Below are 21,832 nucleotides of genomic sequence, written 5' to 3' on the forward strand. Positions count from 1 at the left end.
TTTCTAGAGTAGTATGTTGAGGAAAGAACTAATGTTATGATCCCAGCCGCTGATAATACAGGATAAGTTAGAACCAAGAGTGAAACCTAGCTTGATAGACTGTAACTTGTATGTATAATTTTGGGTATCATGGCATTAATGAATTGATCATATTCACAAGAGGGAGATAATGTACATTTAACAAAAGGAAATAAAAATTTATTAGTCAAAAGACAATCTATATTACAATAGACAAAAGAAAACTATTGGAAATGATCTCATTGTCAACATCAGAAAGAAAGATTTATGCTTTTCTTTCCCAGCAATACCCTTACAGACACTCAAATGACAGTGAACAGTCACCCATATCTCCATACTAAAGCTTTTTGTTCAGCTGGCAAAGTTCATTTTCTGTTCCCTCCACAGCTCCTGGATTTCTGAAGTGGTTACGGGATGACGCCACCGAAGCCACAGGGAGGAATGCCTCCGGTGCAAGGATCTCTGACAGGACCCACCATGCAGCCATCAATGAAGCTGAAGCTGCTGCATCACCACCAGGAGAATGGAAAGGACCAACCAAGTCGCCGATTCCGAAGCCATCTATAATAACCTCACAACTCCCGAGTACCGGGTCCTGCCCCAACTTCCAAGGACTAAGGGACCATCACTTAGTCTCACGCTGCCTCACACTGAACCCATTGTTCAAGCCACAGCTACCGCGGACACAAGGAAATGGACCAGGTCCACTGCCACATTCCTTTACCACAGCCGCAGAAAGAAAAATTGAATTTGATAAGAAAGGTAAGTGAAGAAATAAAAAAGGTTGCTGCCGACCAGGCAAGTGGGAGCGCACAGACCCAGGAGCCCAAATACATCCTATCCTGCTGCTTCTGCTGTCTTAGCAAATCTTGACAAGTCTTAAATGACTGCAGAACAGGAATGGGTTTGCTCCTGAAATTTACACTGATGGTGGGTGGGAATCCTAGCACAAAATAAAATTTTGGCCATTGAGTGATTTTCAGGAAATAGAGTCATTATTTTGGGAAATATTATATTCAAATTGCATTCGGCATCATAACATGATTTGTGTTTTCTGTTTCTGGTTGATGAAAGAATATTGGCCAGTTCACCTCGTAAATTCCTTGGGCTTTCTTTAATAATTCTATAGGATGTACTACACCCACATGATCAAGGAAATATGGCCTTGATTTAACACTTATTCCAAAAGCCATCACCTTTATAGTGCCATAGTCTACCAATAGAGTATTAGTCTAGTACGTGCATTTTATTATGAGCTGAGCTGATGTAATTACCGGACAAGTCAGAACTTAGATTTAAACATAGCTTGATGGATCATATTTGTTTTCTAACTTAACTAATAGCATTTTGCTGGTCTTTCAAATATGCAATGCTGCAAATTTGTTTTTAGCAATAAAACAGAAGTTTTTCACACAAAAGAAAACATAAAATAGAATTAATCAAACTACTTACATAAAACACAATTTGAAAGATTTAAAAACAGACAGTAAAATACATTTATATCCCAACAAAATCAAATGTAAATACTCAATACACCAAATAGAGTCATAGAGACACAGAGATATGCAGTTCAAAACAGACCCTTTGGTCCAACTCGTCAATGCTGACCAGATATCCTAACCCAACCTAGTCCCATTTGCCAGCATTTGGCCCATATCCCTCTAAATCCTTCCTATTCATATACCCATCCAGGTGTCTTTTAAATGTTGTCATTGTGTCAGCTTCCACCATTTCTTCTAGCAGCTCATTCCGTACATGCACCACCGTCTATATGAAAATGTCACACCTTAGGTCCTTTTTAAATCTTTCCCCTCTTACTTAAACCTATGCCCTCCCACACCAGGGAAAAGACATTTCTACTTACCCCATTCATGCCTCTCATGATTTTATAAACATCTATAATGTCACCCCTCAGTCTCCGACATTATAGGAAAAGTAGCCCCAGCCTATTCAGCCTCTCCCTATACCTCAAACCTTCCAAATCTGGCAACATGCTTGTGAATCTGTCCTGAACCCGTTCAAGTTTTAAAACACCCTTCCTATAGCAGGGAGGCCAGAACTGCACACAGTATTCCTGAAAGAGGGTTCACTTCTCTACTTTATCTATTGGTTCAACTTAACAGTTTCTTGCAATTCCTTTACTTGAGGGTTTGATAGCCTCTTCCTTGATTAGTCATACAAGTGAGTTTACATTTTCTCAGATTTGAATTTCCCCTTTGAAGCTCCAACCAAACACTTCTGGTTTGGAGCTTTCAAATTATAAATCCTTGTGCGCAAGTAACCTATCTTCTAACTTCTCTGAACCAACTTCTTTCTCCAGAAGAAACTGTTCTGCAAACAAAAGTTTTCTAAACGTTGGCCTTTTTTTCTCAGCAAAAACAAATCCCTTTAAATAAAAAGCAAGTTCATTGTCCTCAATGTTTAGTTTGTCCATTCATAAAAATGCTATCCTGCCAATGCAAACAAATTCCCTTTATTACACAGAACTCATGCTCTCATATAAGTTTAAAAATAACATGGCTCCACAAATACTGACAAGCTAATAATTAAACGCCTCATAGACACACATCAAAACCCGAATGCCTCTAGTTCAAAATCTAATAGGCAATGTCCTGCCCAGCTGGAACTCATCACTTGAGTCCTGCATAAAGAAGGCATACATGCAAACAAAAAGGTGGTGTGGAGGGTCTCTTGTGGTATAGAGGTAGTGTCCTTACTCTGGACCAGGAAGCCTGGGTTCAAATTGCACCTGCCTTCAGAGGGGTGTAATGACATTTCTAACCAGCTTGATTGGAAAAAACGGCAAAAAAAACCAAAAAAAGGCCAAACAGGAAAAATAAAAATAAAGCAGACCCAAGGCTCTTATGGTCCAGTGGTAGTGTCCCTCTCTCTGGATCAGCACACCTAAGTTAAAATCCCACCTGCTCCATGGGTGTACGATAGCAACTCTGAACAAGTTCATTAGAAAGTAAAACATAAATATTTATGAAAAATACATAAATCAGATCCACGTGAGCGATGTGGTGTAGTGGCGAGCATAGCTGCCTTTTAAACAGTTGATCTGGGTTCAATTTCTGGCCATCACACTTTGTGGTGCAGTAGTAATATCCCTAACTTTCAGCCGAGGCCCGGGTTTTAGTCCCATCTTTTCCAGAGGGGTGTAATGACATCTCCGAGCAGGTTAATTAGAAAACAGGTTTTGAAAAAAAGCAGATCCATTGCATACAAAACATAGACCTGTAGGCTACTGTGGAACAGTGGCAGTACCTCTACCTCTAAGCCAGGAAGCCGACCTTCAAGTCCCACCTGTTACAGGGGTGTGTAATAACATCTCTGAGCAGGTTGATTAGAAAATTCAACAAATCAGACACATTCCTTTTTGATTTAGCTCCTTCCTGCTCTCCCTACCTCCCCTCACTTTTGATGCCTTGTACTGTCCATTATGGGCTTTGCTTGTAAATATGTAATTGGCTACACAAGTGATTACTGCTGGTGATTAGTAGTTTAAAAAGTGGAAAAAAAATCAAATAAAAAGTTTGTGGTTTTGGTGTTGACAAAGTCACTAAGTTGGACTTCTGCGTATAAAAAAGCAGACACATTCCATTTGATTTATGCTCTGCCCCCTCTCCCTACCTACCCCTCATTTTTGATGGTTTCTATTGCCCATAGTGAGCTTGGCTTGTTAAATGGTAGTTAAAAAAGGGGAAAAAACAAGAGTCATGGTAATTTTGTTGATTAGAAAGATGCTCAGTTGTGTGAGATTGCACTTTCGGTAAGGAAAGTAAAATAAAAAAAAAATGCATTCCATTTTGATTTAGCCCCTTCCCTCTCTCACTACCTTTCCCCTCACATTGATGGTTTGTATTGCATGTAGTGGGCTTGGCTTGTAATTATTTACTTGGCGACATGGATGATTTACTGGTGGCAGTTAATTGTTTAAAACACACCACAGTGATTTGCTAATGGGAAAGCTGTTTGATTGTGTACGATAACACTTATGGAAATAGTAAAATAGAAGGCGATCCAGTGTCTGCCCCTCTTCCACAGTTACATTCATGCTCAGATGTCACTGGAGAGGGAACAAGTGGTGTCCATCAATGCTCTTGATGTCTTTAGAGAGAGATGGGCACCACGGGGGATGTAATGCTTTATTTCCCCCTCAATCTCCATTTGATGTAGCACCTTCCCACTTTCCCTTCCCTCCCTCACTTTTGATGGTTTGCGCTGCCCATAATGGGCTTAGCGAAGAAAGTTACCTCAAATTACAACGGGATCTTGATCAGATGGACCAATGGACTGAAAAGTGGTAGATGGGAGTTTAATTTAGATAAATGTGAGGTGGTGCATTTTGGATAAGCAAATTTTAGCAGGACTTATACAATTAACGGTTAAGGTCTGAGGAAGTATTGTTGAACAAAGAGACCTTGGAATGCAGGTTCATAGCTCCATGAAAGTGGAGTTGCAGGTTGTTAGGATAGTGAAGCAGGCGTTTGGTATGCTTTCCTTTATTGGTCAGAGTATTGAGTACAGGAGTTGGGAGGTCATGTTGCGGCTGTACAGGATATTGGTTAGGCCACTTTTGGAATATTGCATGCAATGCTGGTCTCCTTTCTATCGGAAAGATGTTGTGAAACTTGAAAGGGTTCAGAAAAGATTTAAAAGGATGTTACCAAGGGAGAGGGTGAATAGGCCAGGGCTGTTTTCCCTGGAGTGTTGGAGGCTGAGGGGTGACCTTATAAAGGTTATAAAATCATGGGGGGGGCATGGATAAGATAAATAGACAAAGTCTTTTCCCTGGGGTGGGGAGTCCAGAACTAGAAGGAATAAGTTTAGAGTGATAGGGGAAAGATATAAAAGAGACCTAAGGGGCAACCTTTTCACACAGAGGGTTGTATGTGTATGGAATGAGCTGCCAGAGGAAATGGTAGAGGCTAGTACAATTGCAACATTTAAAAGGCATCTGGATGTGGCTATGAATAGGAAAGGTTTGGAGTGATATGGGCCGGGTGCTGGCAGGTGGGACTAGATTGGGTTGGGATATCTGGTTGGCATGGACAAGTTGGATCGAAGGGTCTGATTCTATGCTGTACATCTCTATGATTGTATGTCTCCATGACTGCACGTGTGATTTACCGGTGGTGGTTAGTAGCTGGGAAAAAAAATCATGGTGATCTCATGGTGGGAAAGCCATTCGGTTTTGTGTGATAACAATTCTGGATCATAGAATAATTGAATCCCTCCATCCAGTCCCAACCCCCAACCATTCCTTTAATCCTGCATTTCCCATGGCTAATGCACCTAGCCTGTTTCTATGCTGTACATCTCTATGACTTCATTTCCATTTTGACTTGGTCCCATTGCATTCTTCCTATCTCTTCCTCACTTTTGATGGTTTGCATTGCCCTTAACAGGCTTTGCATGTAACTATCTAATTACAACGTGGGTGATTTACTGGCAGTATTAGTGGCTAAAAAAAAGTCACAGTGATTTGATGATGGGAAAAAAAAATTGGATGTGTGTAAGAACACTTCTTCATCGAATTAAAAAAAGAGACGCAGGAATGGGTCTGCAGAATTATCTGTCCTGAGCTGGGACTAGCCTTTGTATGCTTTGAGTACTGACTTTATTTTTGTTTTCAACAATAAACAATGTTTCTTTCCAGTCAGGCTTCCTGAGTTATTACATATATATAATTAATACACAATACATCATAAATTTTAGAAGCCTACAGGTAAATGTGCAAAGTTTTACCTCTTTTTGCAGATCACTGACTTATCTAAAATTATGGAAAACTTACCTACAAATTATAAGAGACTAGGAACGGTTACTGATAACGTCTAAATTTCTTCAACATAAACAACTCTTTCTTGGGCTTTCCCTGAGTTTGCAAATTGATTCCAACCATGGTAATTTATGCAATTCCATTATTGCCATGTACTATTATGGGATTAAATTAGAGCTCCCTTTCCCAGTGAAATATTTATGAGTCAAACAATTAAAAGTAGAACTTTGTGACCTTCACTTAGTCAATAGCCCATTCACGTTTGGATTGTTTCTGTGACTTAAGTGTTCTATTAGGTCCATATTTAAATATCATGCTTTGTTCTGTCAAAATAAATGCACAGTAAAGCCATTTGTACAACAAATTTGTAAATAAACTTATAGTCTCATGGAATAAAAGGACAAGTAGCAAAATGGATGTGAAATTAATTGAGTGACAGGAAACTGACAGTAGTGAGTCATGGATGTTTTTGAGGCTGGAGAAAGGTATGTAGTGGAGTTTCCAAGTTGTCAACGTTGAAACATTTGATTGTCCTGATATATACTAACCATTAAAACCTTGGTGTTCAGGCACACTATCAAGCATTCCAGCATACTTGAAACTTGAAAGTATTATGAACAGTGAACAGGATGGTGTTCAAAAGGGCATAGACAAGTTGGTAGAATTGGTATATAAGTTGCAGATGACGTTCAATGCAGAGAAATGTAAAATCATTCATATTGTTAGGAAGAATGTGGTGAAATAATATAAAATAAATGGAACACAATAAAGGGGGAGCATGTTCAAAGGGACCTATGTTTAAATACGTATAGGATATGAATGGGTTCTGTTCTGGATTCCACTCGCAAGTTAATTTATACACAATTTGGAACAAATGCAGGACAATATAATGGAGCATTCATAAGTACAGGGAATTGTTCATATGTCAGGTCCTTAAAATTATATCCCTGTATGAGACGTGTTGGTAAGTATGAGCTTTTGTAAGTTAAATGTTCGTAAATCGGGGAGTTCCTGTAAAGGGAGTAAAGGTGACAGAACAGCTAGAAAGCACAGTTAATGAATTATACAGTTTCCTAGCTTTTATTAATAGGAGTATAAAATACAAGAACAAGAAGGTTATGTTAAACATGTACAAGATTCTATTTGGCTTGAGCTGGAACATTGTGTCCAGTTCTGGTTGTCACACTTTAGGAAAGATGTCAGAGTGCAGAAAAGATTCAAAAATATAGGCTCAGGGATGGGAAATTTCAGTTGTGAAAATAGATTGTGTAAAAACTACATATTTTTATTTTTCTTTATTTTCAACTGCAGACCAAAATGGGAACAGTATTACTTTAAACCAGCAATGTGGAAGGAGTTGTTGCACTTTTAAAAACATGTTACTGGAACTGGAACCTGTTCTGAGGAAGGATCCCGAACCCGAAACATTAAATCTGATTGCTTTTTATAGATGCTGTCAGACCTGCTGAGCTTTTCCAGCAATTTCTGTTTTTGTTACTGGAACTCATTGTGAGTTGTGTTTACATTGTTGCTTTGTTCAAGCAATGGTGGGGGAAGAAGATGTCAAAGATATCATAGCTCTGTGGGTGTGTTGGTCTGTGAAATCAGGATCAACTGTGGAGGCCAGGAGTTATCAGCATCACAACTACTCTCTGAATGCCTTCTGGGCAAATGAACAGAGAGTGTGCAAACAACACAGGGATAGAAGCTTCCAGACTGCAACAGAAAAAGCTACAAAAACCTAAAGACTGCTATTCTCTTCCACCAATTGCTGTATTATATTGCCTTTGCCAATGACTAAAGACAGTACAATTGGTGTGTCAGCCATGTTGTGCCTTCTAAAGAGTATGGAATTAAGGAGATCAGATAACAATGTCCTGGAAGAAACCAAAGGGACACCTTATCAAATCCTGTGGACTAGTAACATCAAGTTGTTTCCCCAATAATTTGGTCGGTATCAATAGCCTTCATGTTTGTATATTTGTCTGTGTGCTTATCAGGGTTTAACAAAGAGATTAGAGTTTCAGCTCATTCATTTTACGTTAATAATATATACTTTTGTTGGCATGAATTTAGAGTTGATTTATTTCGAATAAATAATAGCTCACGTTAAGTAGAAAAACTTGGTTAGTATTTTCTGTTAACCTGAGTAATTTGATTAAATCTTTAACTTATGTGATGAGCCTGGGGGTCGTGAGGCTTGAGTGTCAGCACAGTTTTCAGTCTTGTGCTCATGTTTTCGGGCCACACAAACAAGCAAGCATATTACTACCTCTTCAATGGCCACCAAAGAATCTGGAATGCTGGGCTGAGCATCCACTGTCTGTCCTGCCCTTTGTATGCATATTGATTCTTTGTGCACGTGTGAAAACTCCTTGGGCATAGTAGGAATTGGGACTTCTTTATAATTTTGCATACGTTATTTTCAGATGCATTGTCATTTAAAGGACTATGACTTTATAATCCTGTAATTTATCAGTTGGACGAGTAGATCAAATGAGGACCACCATCATCGAAATAGACCCTGGAAAGGCAATAAGCATATTGCTATTACGGATATATTTTAGAAATTTTTCTAGAGGTGTGATGCAAAAGGAACAAACTATGATTTGGTGGTTACAGCAATAAAGTTCAAAAACACATTAACAGATTTCCGCAAAAAAAGAGTGTTACAATAAGTCTCAATGAACACAAAATTCTATCATTGCACAAGGCTTACTGAGCACACAATCCAATTTTGCACTCAGCACTTGAATTGATAGTGTAGTTATTTAAATTTACTGAGTGTAATAATTTGTCTATCATAGTCTCATGATGCGTTGAGAAATGATGAAACAGCTGTCAAGTTCGTTGGCTTTATTATGCAACTATTGATATGAGGAGATTGTTTTCTGATGGAGTCAATGCTGGACTTATTGTCATGTATACTGTCTGAGATTCACATAACAGCAGCTAGAGATATTAGTATTGGTTTTGCAAAGCTTACAGTCAATTTACAATACTATGGGTTCTTCAAATGACTAGGTTTACTATAGACTGATCGTAATTGTTCCAAAAGAAGATCAGATTCTATTGCGTCATTCACTTATAGTGATGCTGTCCCTGAAAATCACTGCCATTGTTCTTCCCTACACAATATTTGATATTTTCAGACGACAGATCAATCCAATTCACAGGAAAATGACTCCCTCCTCCCTATGGTAAATCAGGTCTGAGCACAATTATGTCCACCATATCACAAAACAGATATGGAGAATTTGAAGGAGGGTCAGAAATGATGTACAGGGACATGGAAGGAGGTCAACTCCTTTATAGCTATTATAACTATCAAGCGTTTATAACTATCAAGAAAGACTGTACTGGTTCAGACTCTTCTCTAGACAGAAAGACCAAAATATGATTAATGAAGATCTCTAAAATTATGAAGCAGTTTGATATAGTAGATTGGAGAAGATATTTCCACTATTAGTCTTAATTGTAAAATACTTATAAATAAGTCCAATAAAATATTCAGGGGACTGCTTATTTCCCATAGAATGATTAGAATATGAAACCTGCTACCACATAAAGTGACTGAGGTGAATAACATTTACAAGAAAACGAAATATGTACATGAAGGAAAAAGGAACTGAAGGATATAATGACAGGATGACATGGAGTGGGAGGAGGTTTGAAAATACTACCATAGACTAGTTGGACAGAATCGCATGTTTCTATGCTAACGGCCATGATATTCCAGGTAACAATAATGATCAAAGTGTGTAAATCTTCGGTTGTTAGGTTTGAATAATGAAGCAGTTGATCATATATATAATTTGTTAGTACATAAACATGGTACCCCATGTACCACAGAACAGGTGTTGTAATATTACAACACAGCGGCACGGTGGCTCAGTGGTTAGCACTGCTGCCTCACAGCACCAGGGTCCCTGGTTCAATTCCAGCCTCGGGCGACTGTCTGTGTGGAGATTGCACATTCTCCCCGTGTCTGCGTGGGTTTCTGCCGCGTGCTCCAGTTTCCTACCATAGTCCAAAAATGTGCATATCAGGTAAATTGCCCATAGTGTTAGTTGGGTTACTCTTTGGAGGGTCGGTGTGGACTGGTTGGGCCGAAGGGCCTGTTTCCACACTGTAGGTAATCTAATCTACAAGATGAAGCAGCATAATATAGCGGCACTGAAATCAGGAAGTTGCCTCTTGACATAACTTGATGGGCACAGTGCTGTTCAGGCACTTTATTTAATAAAATAAGGCCAGCACAAACGTGTAAAAAAAATACACTGTCCTTTACTTATGGCTTTTTTGATGTAACAAAGAATTTTACTGAATAGAATACAGTGCAAGTGGCATAGATGGATTTTATGAAAGCATTTGACAAAAGGTACCAATAAAATGCTGATTAACAAAATCAAAACTCACGGAATAAAATGGTCAGTGTCAGCTTGGAGAAAAAAATTAATTGGGAGAAGCAATATGAGGCTGTAATAATTATCTGTTTTTCAGAATAGGAGATGGTAGACAGTGCTGCTCCCAAAGGGTCAGTTCATGCAATATTAAGAAACAGATGAAAACAATGGAAATTGGGGTGACTGTGGTTCGTGGCAACATTTTGGCAAACACTGGCAGAAGTACTGAAAACTTGTACTCTAGAATTAGCTGCATCCCTAGGAAACCTGTTCCAGTACAGCTATAGCACTATCATCTACCTTGCAATATGGAAAATTACTTAGGCATATCTTGTACAATGAAAGCAAGAAAAATCTATCTAAGCCAATTAATTACTGCCCCATCAGTTTACTCTTGATCATCACTAAAGTGAAGAAAAAGGTCATCAATAGCATTATAAAATGGCATGTGCTCAGCAACAATCTGCACCACAACACTAGGTTTGGGTTGCACAAAGTCCAATCATGCCCTCAGCTCTTTGCAGCCTTGGTTCAAATATGAACAGAACAGCTGATCGCCAGAGGTGAGATGAGAATAGCTGCCCTATTAAAAAGGTCCAGAAGGGGTATTTTTTCACACAGAGGGTGGTAAATGTCTGGAACAGGCTGCCAGGAGGTATTGATTGAGGTGAAAGTAATTTTATCATTTAATAAACATTTAGACAGATACCTGGATAGGATAGAGGGATATGGATGCAGACAAAGGAGACTAGTTTAATTTGAAAATTGGGCGGCATGGACAAGTTGGACGGAAAGGCCTCTTTCCATGCTGTAAACCTCTATGATTCTGATATCAAGGCAGAATTTGATCAAGTAGTCCAAGTAAAACTGGAGTCAATTGGAATCAATGAACATTCTGTTGTTTGGAGTCATACCAAAAGCAAAAGAAGATAGCTGTGGTTTTTGGAGGTCAATCATTTCTATTTTGGGACATCACCGCAAGAGTTCCTCAGTGTAATCCCTGGCCACCTTCAGCTGCTCATCAATGTTCTTCCCTCCATCATTAGATGCTGTTCAGAGGGTCTGTGCAACACAACGAAGCAAATTACTACTATCTGCACTGCAGGGATTATATAATTGCAAAATGTTCAGCACTATTTGTAACTACTCAAACATTGAGACAATTCATGTCCATATGCAGCAAGACATGAACAACATCCAGACTTGAACTAATAAACTACAAGCAACATTCACACTGCACACATGTTCCAGACAAAGGCCACCTCCAACAAGAATGCACCTAACAATCACACCATGACATTTAGTGACAGTACAACTGATGAATCCCCTACTATCAACATTCAAAGGCTTATCATTGATCAGGAACTGAACTGGGCCAGTTTTTTAAATACTATGGTTGTAAGAGCACATTTGACATTCGGAATTATGTGGTGAGTAACTTATCTCCTGACTCCCCAAAGGCTGACCTCTATCAACCTTACTTTTCTGCCTATTCCCCTTAACCCTCGATTCCCTTACATATCAAACATCGGTCTATCTCAGCTTCGCATATGCTTAATGACCTAGCCTCAACAGTAAATAACTCCATAGATTAACTACCCTCTGACAGAAGGAATTCCTTTTCCCTATCAAGTCTCCTAAGAATCTTAATTATTTCAATAATGTTTCCTCTCATTTGCCTAAACTCCAAAGAGTACTAGCCCAACTAACCTAATCTGTCCTAAGAAAATCTTCCATGCCCAGAATTAATACAGTGCCTTCAATGCTAATGCAGTTTTCCTTAAATAAGGGGACAAAAGCAGTTCACGGCATACTAAGTGCAGTCTAACAAGTGTTTTGTGTAGTTTTAGCATTCTCTTTGAAGTAAAGGCCAACAGTCCATTTGCCTTCCCTGTTACCCACTGAACTTAGATACTAATCTTTTGTGATGCGGGCACAAGGATACGCAAATCCTCTGTGCTGCAAGCTTTCCCAATTCAAATAATACTCAGCTCTTGTAATCTTCCTGCCAAAGTGCATAAACTCTCATTTCCCCACATTATGGGCAGAATCTTATGGGGGCCTGAACAATCTGGGCAAGAGTGGTAGAGCATGAGCCCAGATGAGAGGTGGTGCAGAAGCACAGATAGAATGAGTGCAAGATATCAGAGGAAAAATGATGCCATTTACACGGTATAGTAGAAAGGTCATTGACTTTCTTCCTACACTGGCAGGGTCTGGTGCCATATTCCTGTTGACGAAGCAGGCATCAATTGCCAAATCTAAGGCGAATGTCAGGGATATGCAGGTGAGCTCTGGACTGAGAGTGCTTGTCCAGGTGCTCTATGGCCATTTAAATATGGCACAACACCAAGAACGCCAGTCCATTCCAGGATATCCTTTCAGTGACAAGCTATTGAAGCAAGGGAAAGAGGTAGAATGGGGCTCAAATCAGAGGTGAGGGGTGCCATAGAGGCAAGCTAATTAGGAAAGTCTGGAAAGATGTGGTGAGAAAACTTGCTCAACCTTACTAAGTGAAAACATCCATGAAGCTTGACAAAATTGACACAGCCAAAAACAGAAGTAAGATTCAGCCCTATATTCCATCTGTCATGTTTTTCCCACTCATTTAACCTGTTTATATCCCTCTGTGGACATTTTGTGTTATCCTCACTACTTGTCTTGCCACCTATTTTGAGTGTCATCCACAAAATGGCAGTAGTACATTCACATCCCTCATCCAAGCCATTAATTTTAAGTAAATAATTTTGTCCTCACTACTGATCATTGTGGCTCTTCACTAGTTAGGAGTTGCCATTCTGAAAATGTCCCCTTCATCACAGCTTTCTGTCTTCTTGCTAGGCAATCCTCTATCCACGCTAATGTACAATCTCTACACCATGGGCTTTTATTAAGCAGCCTTTTGAAAATACAAATGTATTAGATTTACTGATTTCCCCTTTATTTATCCTGCTTGCTATCTCCTCGAATAATTCTAATAAATTTGGCAAGCATGAAGCCACACTGATTCCACTTTATTTGATTTTGTATTTTGAAATGCTTTGCTCAGATCCTTTATCATAGACTTTAACATTTTCCAAATGACAGATGTTAAGCTTGCTGGTCTGTAGACGGCTGCTTTTTATCTCTTTCACTCCATTTTTTAATAAGGGGGCTACATTGGCTAGTACATGAATAGGTTAGCAGAACAAGCATTCACACTGCAGATGAGAATTTTGGAGAGAAATATGTCAATTAATTTTGGTAGAACGAATAGGGAGAAATGATATAGGCTCGATGGCACAGTTCTACACAAGGGAACAAAGTGACCCTGGGTCCACATGCACAGCCCCTTGAAGTAGGCACTTCAAGGAATTTAGCAAAGCAGTTTAGGTTTTGGTTTCCTAAACATAGCTATTGAGTACAAAAACAGGGAAGTTATGTTGAACACACATAAAGCTCCAGCTAAGCCACAACTAGAATATAGTGTCTGGTCAGGTCAAAACACTTTAGAAGAACTTGAGGGTCTTTGAAAGGGCACAGAGGAGAATTACCATCTTGGTTCCAGGGATGAAGTATTTTATTTACAAGGTTAGGTTGGAGAAGCTGCAGTCCACTTTGAAGGAAAGTTGATTAAGGGGAGGTATAATAGAAGTGTACAAGATTGTGATAGTTTTATAGTAAGGAAGATAAAGAACATTTGTTTCAATTAACTGGTGGTACAAGGACTAAGGATACAGAAAATGAAGAGGTGGGGGTGATGTGAGGAAGAACCATTTTACAAATAAACTGATTATGACCTGGAACTTATTTTCTCTGGGGGTAGCGGGGAGAAGATGGTGGTGGTGGAAGTGTGGAGATGATGAATTATTTAAAAAGAAAATAAACATGCACGGCTATAAACATGCACAGAAAATTAATGTCTGGTTTGCAAATATCCATAGATGCTGGAGATCTGAAACATAAACAGAAAGTGCTGAAGAAATTCCATAGATCTGATAACATCTGTGGAGAGATAGTCTGCAGAGACTTAATGGACTGAATGTCCTCCTTCTGTTATGATTCAGTGACTAACCCAAGATAACAAGCAGCAATGGAAAAATTGGATAAAATGCATGTACAGGCGGTCTCTGGGTTGCAAAGAAGTTCCACTTGTGATTCTATTCACAAGTTTTGATTTGTACACAAACTGGAACACAGGCAAGATAATATAAAGCAGGTGTTCATAGTGCAGGAAATGTTCACATGCCAGATCTTTAAAAATACACTCCTGTAAGGGATTGCGTTTGTAAATTGGATGTTTGTAAATCGGGACCTCTCTGTATTCTACAGATCAATCTTTAATCTTTTGTGAATTTACCTCGTGATGGCTATTGGATGTATAAGATCCACGCTAGATACCAAGTCAAGAAAGTTGACAGGAAGACCATATATTACAGGAAGGGAGCATTATGTATGTATCCCTTCATGTTAGATTTCTCTCACTGTTGGCATTTACATTTTTATTAGTATTTGTGTCTTCAACTGCTAACACTAAAATTAAAGGGAATTGACATGTTGAAGAGACAGGTTAGGACATCTGAGTTGTGTTCTGTGCTTCCCATGAAAATACATACTTCTGCATCTGCAGACAGATGAATGGTCCTGCTTTGGCATATACACAGATAGGGATATCTGTTACTGACAAAGATTGTGTCAGCAGACACTCAGTGGTAGCAATCTAAGATACAAATGGCTAAGTAATCATCATGCCAGAAGATTTCTCATAAGCCTAATCACAATGTGCCTTAAAATTAGCAACCATCATTTGATTGGTGCCACCAATTAAAATACCACTGACAGTTTCCATGGGCTTTAGCAACACAACTTGGGAATTAAATGGAAATCTATTTTCTTGATATGTCAAGTCAGACAAGAAGCAGATCCTGACAGTTACCAACTGTTGCAAGGAGTTATGATGTAAACTTTTATGATAGTACAGACAATAACAGCAACTGTCATCTTTGGCTCAAATACTTGCTGTAAAGGAGCATAAGGTCAAATCCTCAGCTATTTCCTCACTTATCCACAGATTCATCTCTTCAAATAAAGTTCTTCCTCAATTTTGTCCATCAATTCTTAACCCCTGGTCTTTCTAACTTGGTAAAATAAATTGAGTTGCTTTTTAAGGCTTTCCAAAAGCATGCTGACTTTTTGTAATACTCCCCTCTAATTGTCTATCACCCTTTCAAGTTAAATTGCATTTTTCTTCTCCAACAATTAGCTTCTTCCATTAGGCCAGTTAGGTTGCTTCTGAAATTGTGAACAATTTCTCAAAATAGCTATACATTTGGGCCTGGTTTGCCAATATAACAAGCATTAGATTGGCATAACAGGAAATCACTCGCTTACTTTCCCCTTTTCATTTTTATTGTTATACACTTATAACATAATTTGTCATCTGCTAAGCTTGAAGTAATTCATATCAGCATTTCATTTAATAAAGAGACTAAGACGTACTAAACGTATAGGAACACAATCCTACAAATATAAAAGTAAACATTCTGTTGTGAAGATTCAATGTGATTTGCTGGGCTTAAGCTGTTCACAAGAGGTCATTATCCTGAGTAGGTGAATGTTCAGCTGATTAAAACTGTCTCCACTTGGTGAGGGAATTTTTCTCAGTTCACAGTTGCTTGCAAATTTCCAGACCCAGGTCAGAAATGAACAAAATATGAAGTCACTTCCTTTTTAACATGTTGAAAGGCAATGGATGCAAGCTTTAAGAATGTAAATATTCTCAAGTACACTTTCATGGATTAAAAATACAATCAAGGATTGTGAAGTGTCATTCCAATGTCAGCCGTGCATTTTGAACATGCGTGATTAGAAGCCAGTTTTCATATATACTTCATTAAGAAACACCAGGATTGATTATCTTTTCCCATGCACATGATTCATGGTCACGAAAAGTTGAATGCAGAGACCGAGGGTTATAATTATGCACAGAGTGTGCTGCTCAGTGTTTTCTTGATGCTGGAATATGAATGCCTCATTTAACCATCAAAAAATATGTTAATCAAGGCAGGACTTCAACGTGCCAAATTTGACAATTGCTTGCTCCAGCAATACGGTGTCACTGGAGCGAGCTGAGGAAAGTGACCTTCTATTGCTTTAAGACTCATGCTCATGGTTTTGGCATTTTTGGTTTCCTTTTGTTGCACCTAGTTGGATGCAATGTTTTGTATTTCAATTTAATTTTATTATTTTCTTTCCTTCCTTATTTTCTCTTTTTAACACGTTCAAGCGTATTTCACTGAGAGTTATAGCAGCCCTTGAAGGGAAAGATACCTCTTCAGGGATCAAGAGAGTAAAGAGGAATAGTCAGAAGAACACTTGCATATAACTTGCACAGAACCACTAGTGTCAAAACCATATTGATGCATGTCACATTATATCAAAAGAACTGGCTAAAGACGCTAAATACTGAAAATGCTATGGACTCTGACAACATTCCAGCAACAGTACTGAAGATTTGTGCTTCAGAACTAGCTGTAGTCCAGTACAGTTACAACATATCTCTAAATATGTGGAAAATTGCTCAGGTGCATCCTGCCTATAATAAGGAGGATGAATCCAAACTGGCCAATTACATTCTGTCAGGCCACTGTCAGCAAAGTGATTAAAGGGGTCAAAGACAGTGCTATCAGTCAGTACTGACAAAGTAAAAACTTTTTCACTTATGTTTAGTTTAAGTTCTGCCAGCGCACTTGGCTCCTGATCTCATTACAGCCTTGGTCCAAATGTAGACAGAAGAGCTGAACTCCAGATTAGATTTTTTTTAAGATTAGATCACTTACAGTGTGAAACAGGCCCTTCGGCCCAACAAGTCCACACTGACCCGCTGAAGACCCATTCCCCTATGACTGCCCTAGACACCAAGCACTTGATTGAGTGTGACATCAAGGAATCTTAGCAGAACTAGAGTAATTGGGAATCAAGAGGAGAATACTCTGTATTTGCAAGCTAGCACAAAAGAAAATGGTTGTGGTTGTTACAGCTCAAATCATCTTTGTTCCAGGACATTGCTGCATGATTTCCTCAGAGTACAGTCGAAGGCATCACTATCTTCAGTTGCTTCATCAATTTTCTTCCCTTGGAAGTGGGAATGTTCTCTGATGATTGCACAATGTCTAGCAACAGTCACGACTCCTCACATACAGAAGAGGTCACTGTCCATAAGCAGTTAAGACCTAGCCAATATTCAGGCTTGGGCTGAACACTGGAAACGTTATGCCATACTAGGGTAGCCCACTGGAAATCAACACCATATTTGCTCTTTTGTCACAGAAATTAAAGATTTTATAGAAGTACGCAAAATTTTCCCAATTAACCTGTCTCTTAGACCAGGTTGACAGAAAACATGGACCAGGTTTCTGTACTTAACAATGATCACTATTTATTACTGATAAATAGATTTTAGCTGTGGGTAAAGAATCACCATGTAAGTAACAGTTAAAACACAAAGTCCCTTATAAAATTCTCTCTTCAAATGCATTCAGAAAAACAAAAAAAAAATGGTTGAAGGTATGGTTGAGATGACAGTTCAATGGTTCCTGTCCACGGGGTTTGCTGATTTGGGTTATCAGGTCCTGCTGCTCCTCAATCTTCCTACTCCGGATGCTTTCACTTGTTTGCAAGAAGCACAGGGCAACTGGTTCACATTCATAACATTTTTAACTTATTGTCTAAGAACCACAGCTTCTGAAATGGTATGGTTAATTAAATTGATTTTCTTCAGGTTCAAGGACAATTTCTTCCTTTCTGGAGGTTCAATATCCTCTGCCCAAATACTCATGCCCCTAAGCTGCTCAGCTACCTGGGAGCCATTCACATTGCTGTTTGCAGGTGGAAGGCCTTTTTCATCAACTGGTAACCATTCCTCAGACCAATCAACAGCTTATTGAATCTTCATTCATACACACCTCTTGATTTCAGGTTGTCAGTAGTAACCTCCTTCACTGCCTGATCAAACAGCAGTGTAAACTGCATTTACAATGAGTATCAGGTCACTTGCTCTTAGAAGTGTAATAATCCTTTCCACAATCCTTGCTTTTTAAAATAGTCATTTTCCCAGTTCAGTCCATAACCAAAAATACCGAAAAATCAAAAGATATGATCTTTACAGAGGTAACATTCACGCTACACAAGTGACAGGCAATGACCATCTCCAACAAAAGAGAATATAATCACTGCCACTTGAGTGTCAATGGTATTATCATTGCTCAATCCTTACTATTAACATCCTGGGGTTACCATTGACCAGAAAATGAACTAGACCACCCATAGACATAATGTGCAGACAGAAGCAGGTCAGAGGCTTGGAATTCCACAGTAAGTAACTCATTTCCTGTCTCTCCAGTCCTTGTCACCAACTACAAGGCACATATTTGATTAAATAATCCCCACTTGCCTGAATGCGTGCAGTTCCAACAATATTCATGAAACTTGATATTATCCAGGGCAAAGCAGTTTGCTTAACTGGTACCACATCCATCACATTTACCTTTCAATCCCTTCACCACCAATGCACGCTACAACAATGTGCCGCATCTACAGGATGCACTGCAGCAGCTCACCAACGTTCCTATGACATCATATTCCAAACCTGTACTTCCTGTACTAGGAAGGTAAGGCCAACAGATGCATAGGAACATCACCACCTGCAAACCATTTTGACTTGGAACAATATCATCGTTCTTTCACCATCTCTGGGTCAAAATTCTGGATCACCTTCCTAATAGCCCACACCAAGAACTCAAGTACAGGTAGTCTAAGAAGGCAGCTCACCACCACCTTCTCCAGGACAATCAATCAATGTTGGTCAAGCCTGTTACACCAGTTTGTCATGAACAAAAGGGGAGAAAAAAAGTTTTTATGCACTGGGTCAAAGCTGCTGGAGCAACTTAACAACAAAACTCAATCGTACCCTCCTACCCCTCTGACACTAGACTTTTCTTTGTATTTAAGCAGAAATGGGTATTGCAGATGCTGGGATTTAGAGTTAAGATTAGAGTGGTGCTGGAAAAGCACAGCAGGTCAGGCAGCATCCGAGGAGCAGGAAAATCAACATTTTGGGCAAAAGCCCTTCATTAGGATTCCTATAGAAGGGCTTTTGCTCAAAATGTCAGTTGCCCTGCTCCTCGGATGCTGCCTGATTTGCTATGCTTTTCCAGCACCACTCTAATCTTTTCTTTGTATTTAACAAGGCTGCAAATCCTGGATGTTAGTAGTGACTGTAATTATCAGCAGAAGTTGTGACCTACCGAGGTATGGATGTCCATGAGAATCAAAAAAGCTACAGATAGTTTAAGGGCCTGGCATAGAAAAGTAAAAGTGTGGGTACAGCTTGGCTGACTTTGTTGTATTAAATCTAGGGCCATCTAGAAGACTCATGGCATCATGGAGTAATCATTTCCTTGTCAAATACTTTACATGTATAGTCCTTTTTATGCACCTGTACCCAAAACCTGCATTAGTGTACATTATGTCAGGTTATGAGTTGCTGCTTGGAATAATGTACTATGCTTTGGATGAAGCACACTTTGAAAGACCAAAAATACAATGGTCCTCATGTTCATTTGGTCATGCATCAAATCAGAGGTGAATACTGTAGTACTATCTGATATCTACAGAATTGGCCTGAAGTGATCTTGACATTTCCTAAAGTTGGGCCAAATGCAAGTAAGTTCAAATTACTCTGTTCAATTTAGATCTCATGCTGACCCACAGCTTTTCCCAATAAGAAATTAATGATATAGATTGCCACAATTCCCAATGTTAAAATGTTGTAGTTAACAAACTACTAACATAGAAATAACCACAAGTTGTTTTAAAATCTGTTCATTACTTTCAGTTCAGATGATTAAGTTATGGATGTGGATTTCATAACTAGCTCAATGAAAGTACTAGCCCTTTTATTTGCACAGTTAGTTTCTATTGTAAATTTTGGTATTCAATAAAATTTAAAAAGACCATACCTTATTCCCATAGTCTCTTGTGTCCCTGTTCAATCTGACATTGGAGGTTGTTTTTCCAGTGTATTTAACCCGGTTTCTTTGCCCATCTATATTGCCATTATCCATTTGACCAGGTTGAAGCCGCTCGCTGAGGTTGACTGGCTGGTCATCTGGGCCAGCACTGTAGTCTAGGCCAGTGGAGCTATTTCCATTTATCTCTGGGAATGTACTGTCTCCCTGTGTACTGTTTGATGTTGCAGGATTCAGAGTAGTAGAGCCATTTCCGCTGTAGCATTCTGAAGATGAATCATCTGATAAGAACAACAGGTCATTGATAAAAACACTTCAAGAGCAGATTTCTTCTTTAAATATAGATTAATGTTGCCTGAAGTTATTTTAAAATTACATCTCCACTGGTAAAAACAACTATGTAACCAGTTGACAGATTTATTTACTGAAATTTAACATTTCCTCTTAACTCATTTAAAAACAGATGAATTCAATACTGTGTTATACAGTCATAGAGGTCTACTGCACAGTTAAAGGTCCTTTGGCTCATCAAGGCTGCACCAGCCAAAAACAATCACCTACCTATTCTAATTCCATTTTCCAGCACTTGGCCCATAGCTTTGCATACCTCGGCATTGCAGGCATACATCCAAATACATCTTAAATGTTGAGATTTCTGTCTCTATGACCCTTCAGGCAGTGAGTTCCAGCTTCCTACCATCATCCAGGTGAAATCTTTCTCCATCACCTCCAAACCTCCAGCCCCTCAACCTAAATCGACGTCCTTGTCATTGATCCTTCCACTCTGGGGAAATGTTTCTCCTTGCCTATCCTGTCTATGCCCCTCATTAGTTTTATACATTTCAATCATGTCCCCTCTCAGTCTCTTCCGCTTCAAGGAAAACAATCATAATCTATGCAGTCACTCTTCATAACTAAAACTCTCCGGCCCAGTCAACATCTTGGTAAACCTTCTCTGAAGCAGGGTAATGTAGATCCTAAAACTACACACAAGACATAAACAACTGTTCTAATGGCTTTTATTCATGATATATAACGAGAGAAGCTTCTCCGCAATGCACTTTGCAGTGGCAAAGCCTGAATCTGTGCCCATGATTCCCATTGAGAAAGGTTCCAAATTCATTAAGTAGAACAATGAATACTCCTCTATCTCACACACAGTACCATGAGTTAAAGAAAACCTGGCCATACAGAATATCTTGTATGTATCTTAATTATCAATAATATGTACTGAACAGGCAAAAGGTTGGGCCTTTTCTTACTTTACTGCTTTCCTCCCACAGCCTCCATTCCCTTCCCACTGTCACTTATGATCATGAGGTAGTTAACAGAAGATAGGCATAAACTTAAAGCCAAACCAATTGAACAAATTTGTCCCTACCCTGTTGTTTTACTATATATATTCTGCAGAGATCATTGAAATGATTTGAGGCAATACATTGCTAGATTCAGGTGATCCCAAGAGACCAGCCCAAAGCAGTTTCTGAATATGAATTTGAAAAGATGTAGGAAATAAAAATATTGATTGTTTTTCCCATTTCTGTTTGTTAATAACATTCCTTTCAAATTAAAATAATAAACTTGCAGGTATTAAACACTTCTCCCTGATTTCTATAGAT

At 39.0% G+C, this 21,832-nt stretch overlaps 1 protein-coding gene across 5 annotated transcripts in view; it reads right to left on the reverse strand.

Moving 5' to 3' along the window:
- The window catches only part of nol4lb (nucleolar protein 4-like b), a 366,154-nt gene that overhangs the window by 112,977 nt on the left and 231,345 nt on the right, over positions 1-21,832 (reverse strand). For all 5 annotated transcript variants that reach the window (XM_072556794.1, XM_072556795.1, XM_072556790.1 and 2 more), the window contains one exon: positions 20,205-20,494. In XM_072556794.1, coding sequence (XP_072412895.1) covers positions 20,205-20,494 — 290 coding nt within the window. The remainder of the gene's footprint in view (positions 1-20,204; positions 20,495-21,832) is intronic.

The sequence above is a fragment of the Chiloscyllium punctatum genome, chromosome 37, assembly GCF_047496795.1.
Source record: "Chiloscyllium punctatum isolate Juve2018m chromosome 37, sChiPun1.3, whole genome shotgun sequence".
Taxonomy (NCBI): Eukaryota; Metazoa; Chordata; class Chondrichthyes; order Orectolobiformes; family Hemiscylliidae; genus Chiloscyllium; species Chiloscyllium punctatum.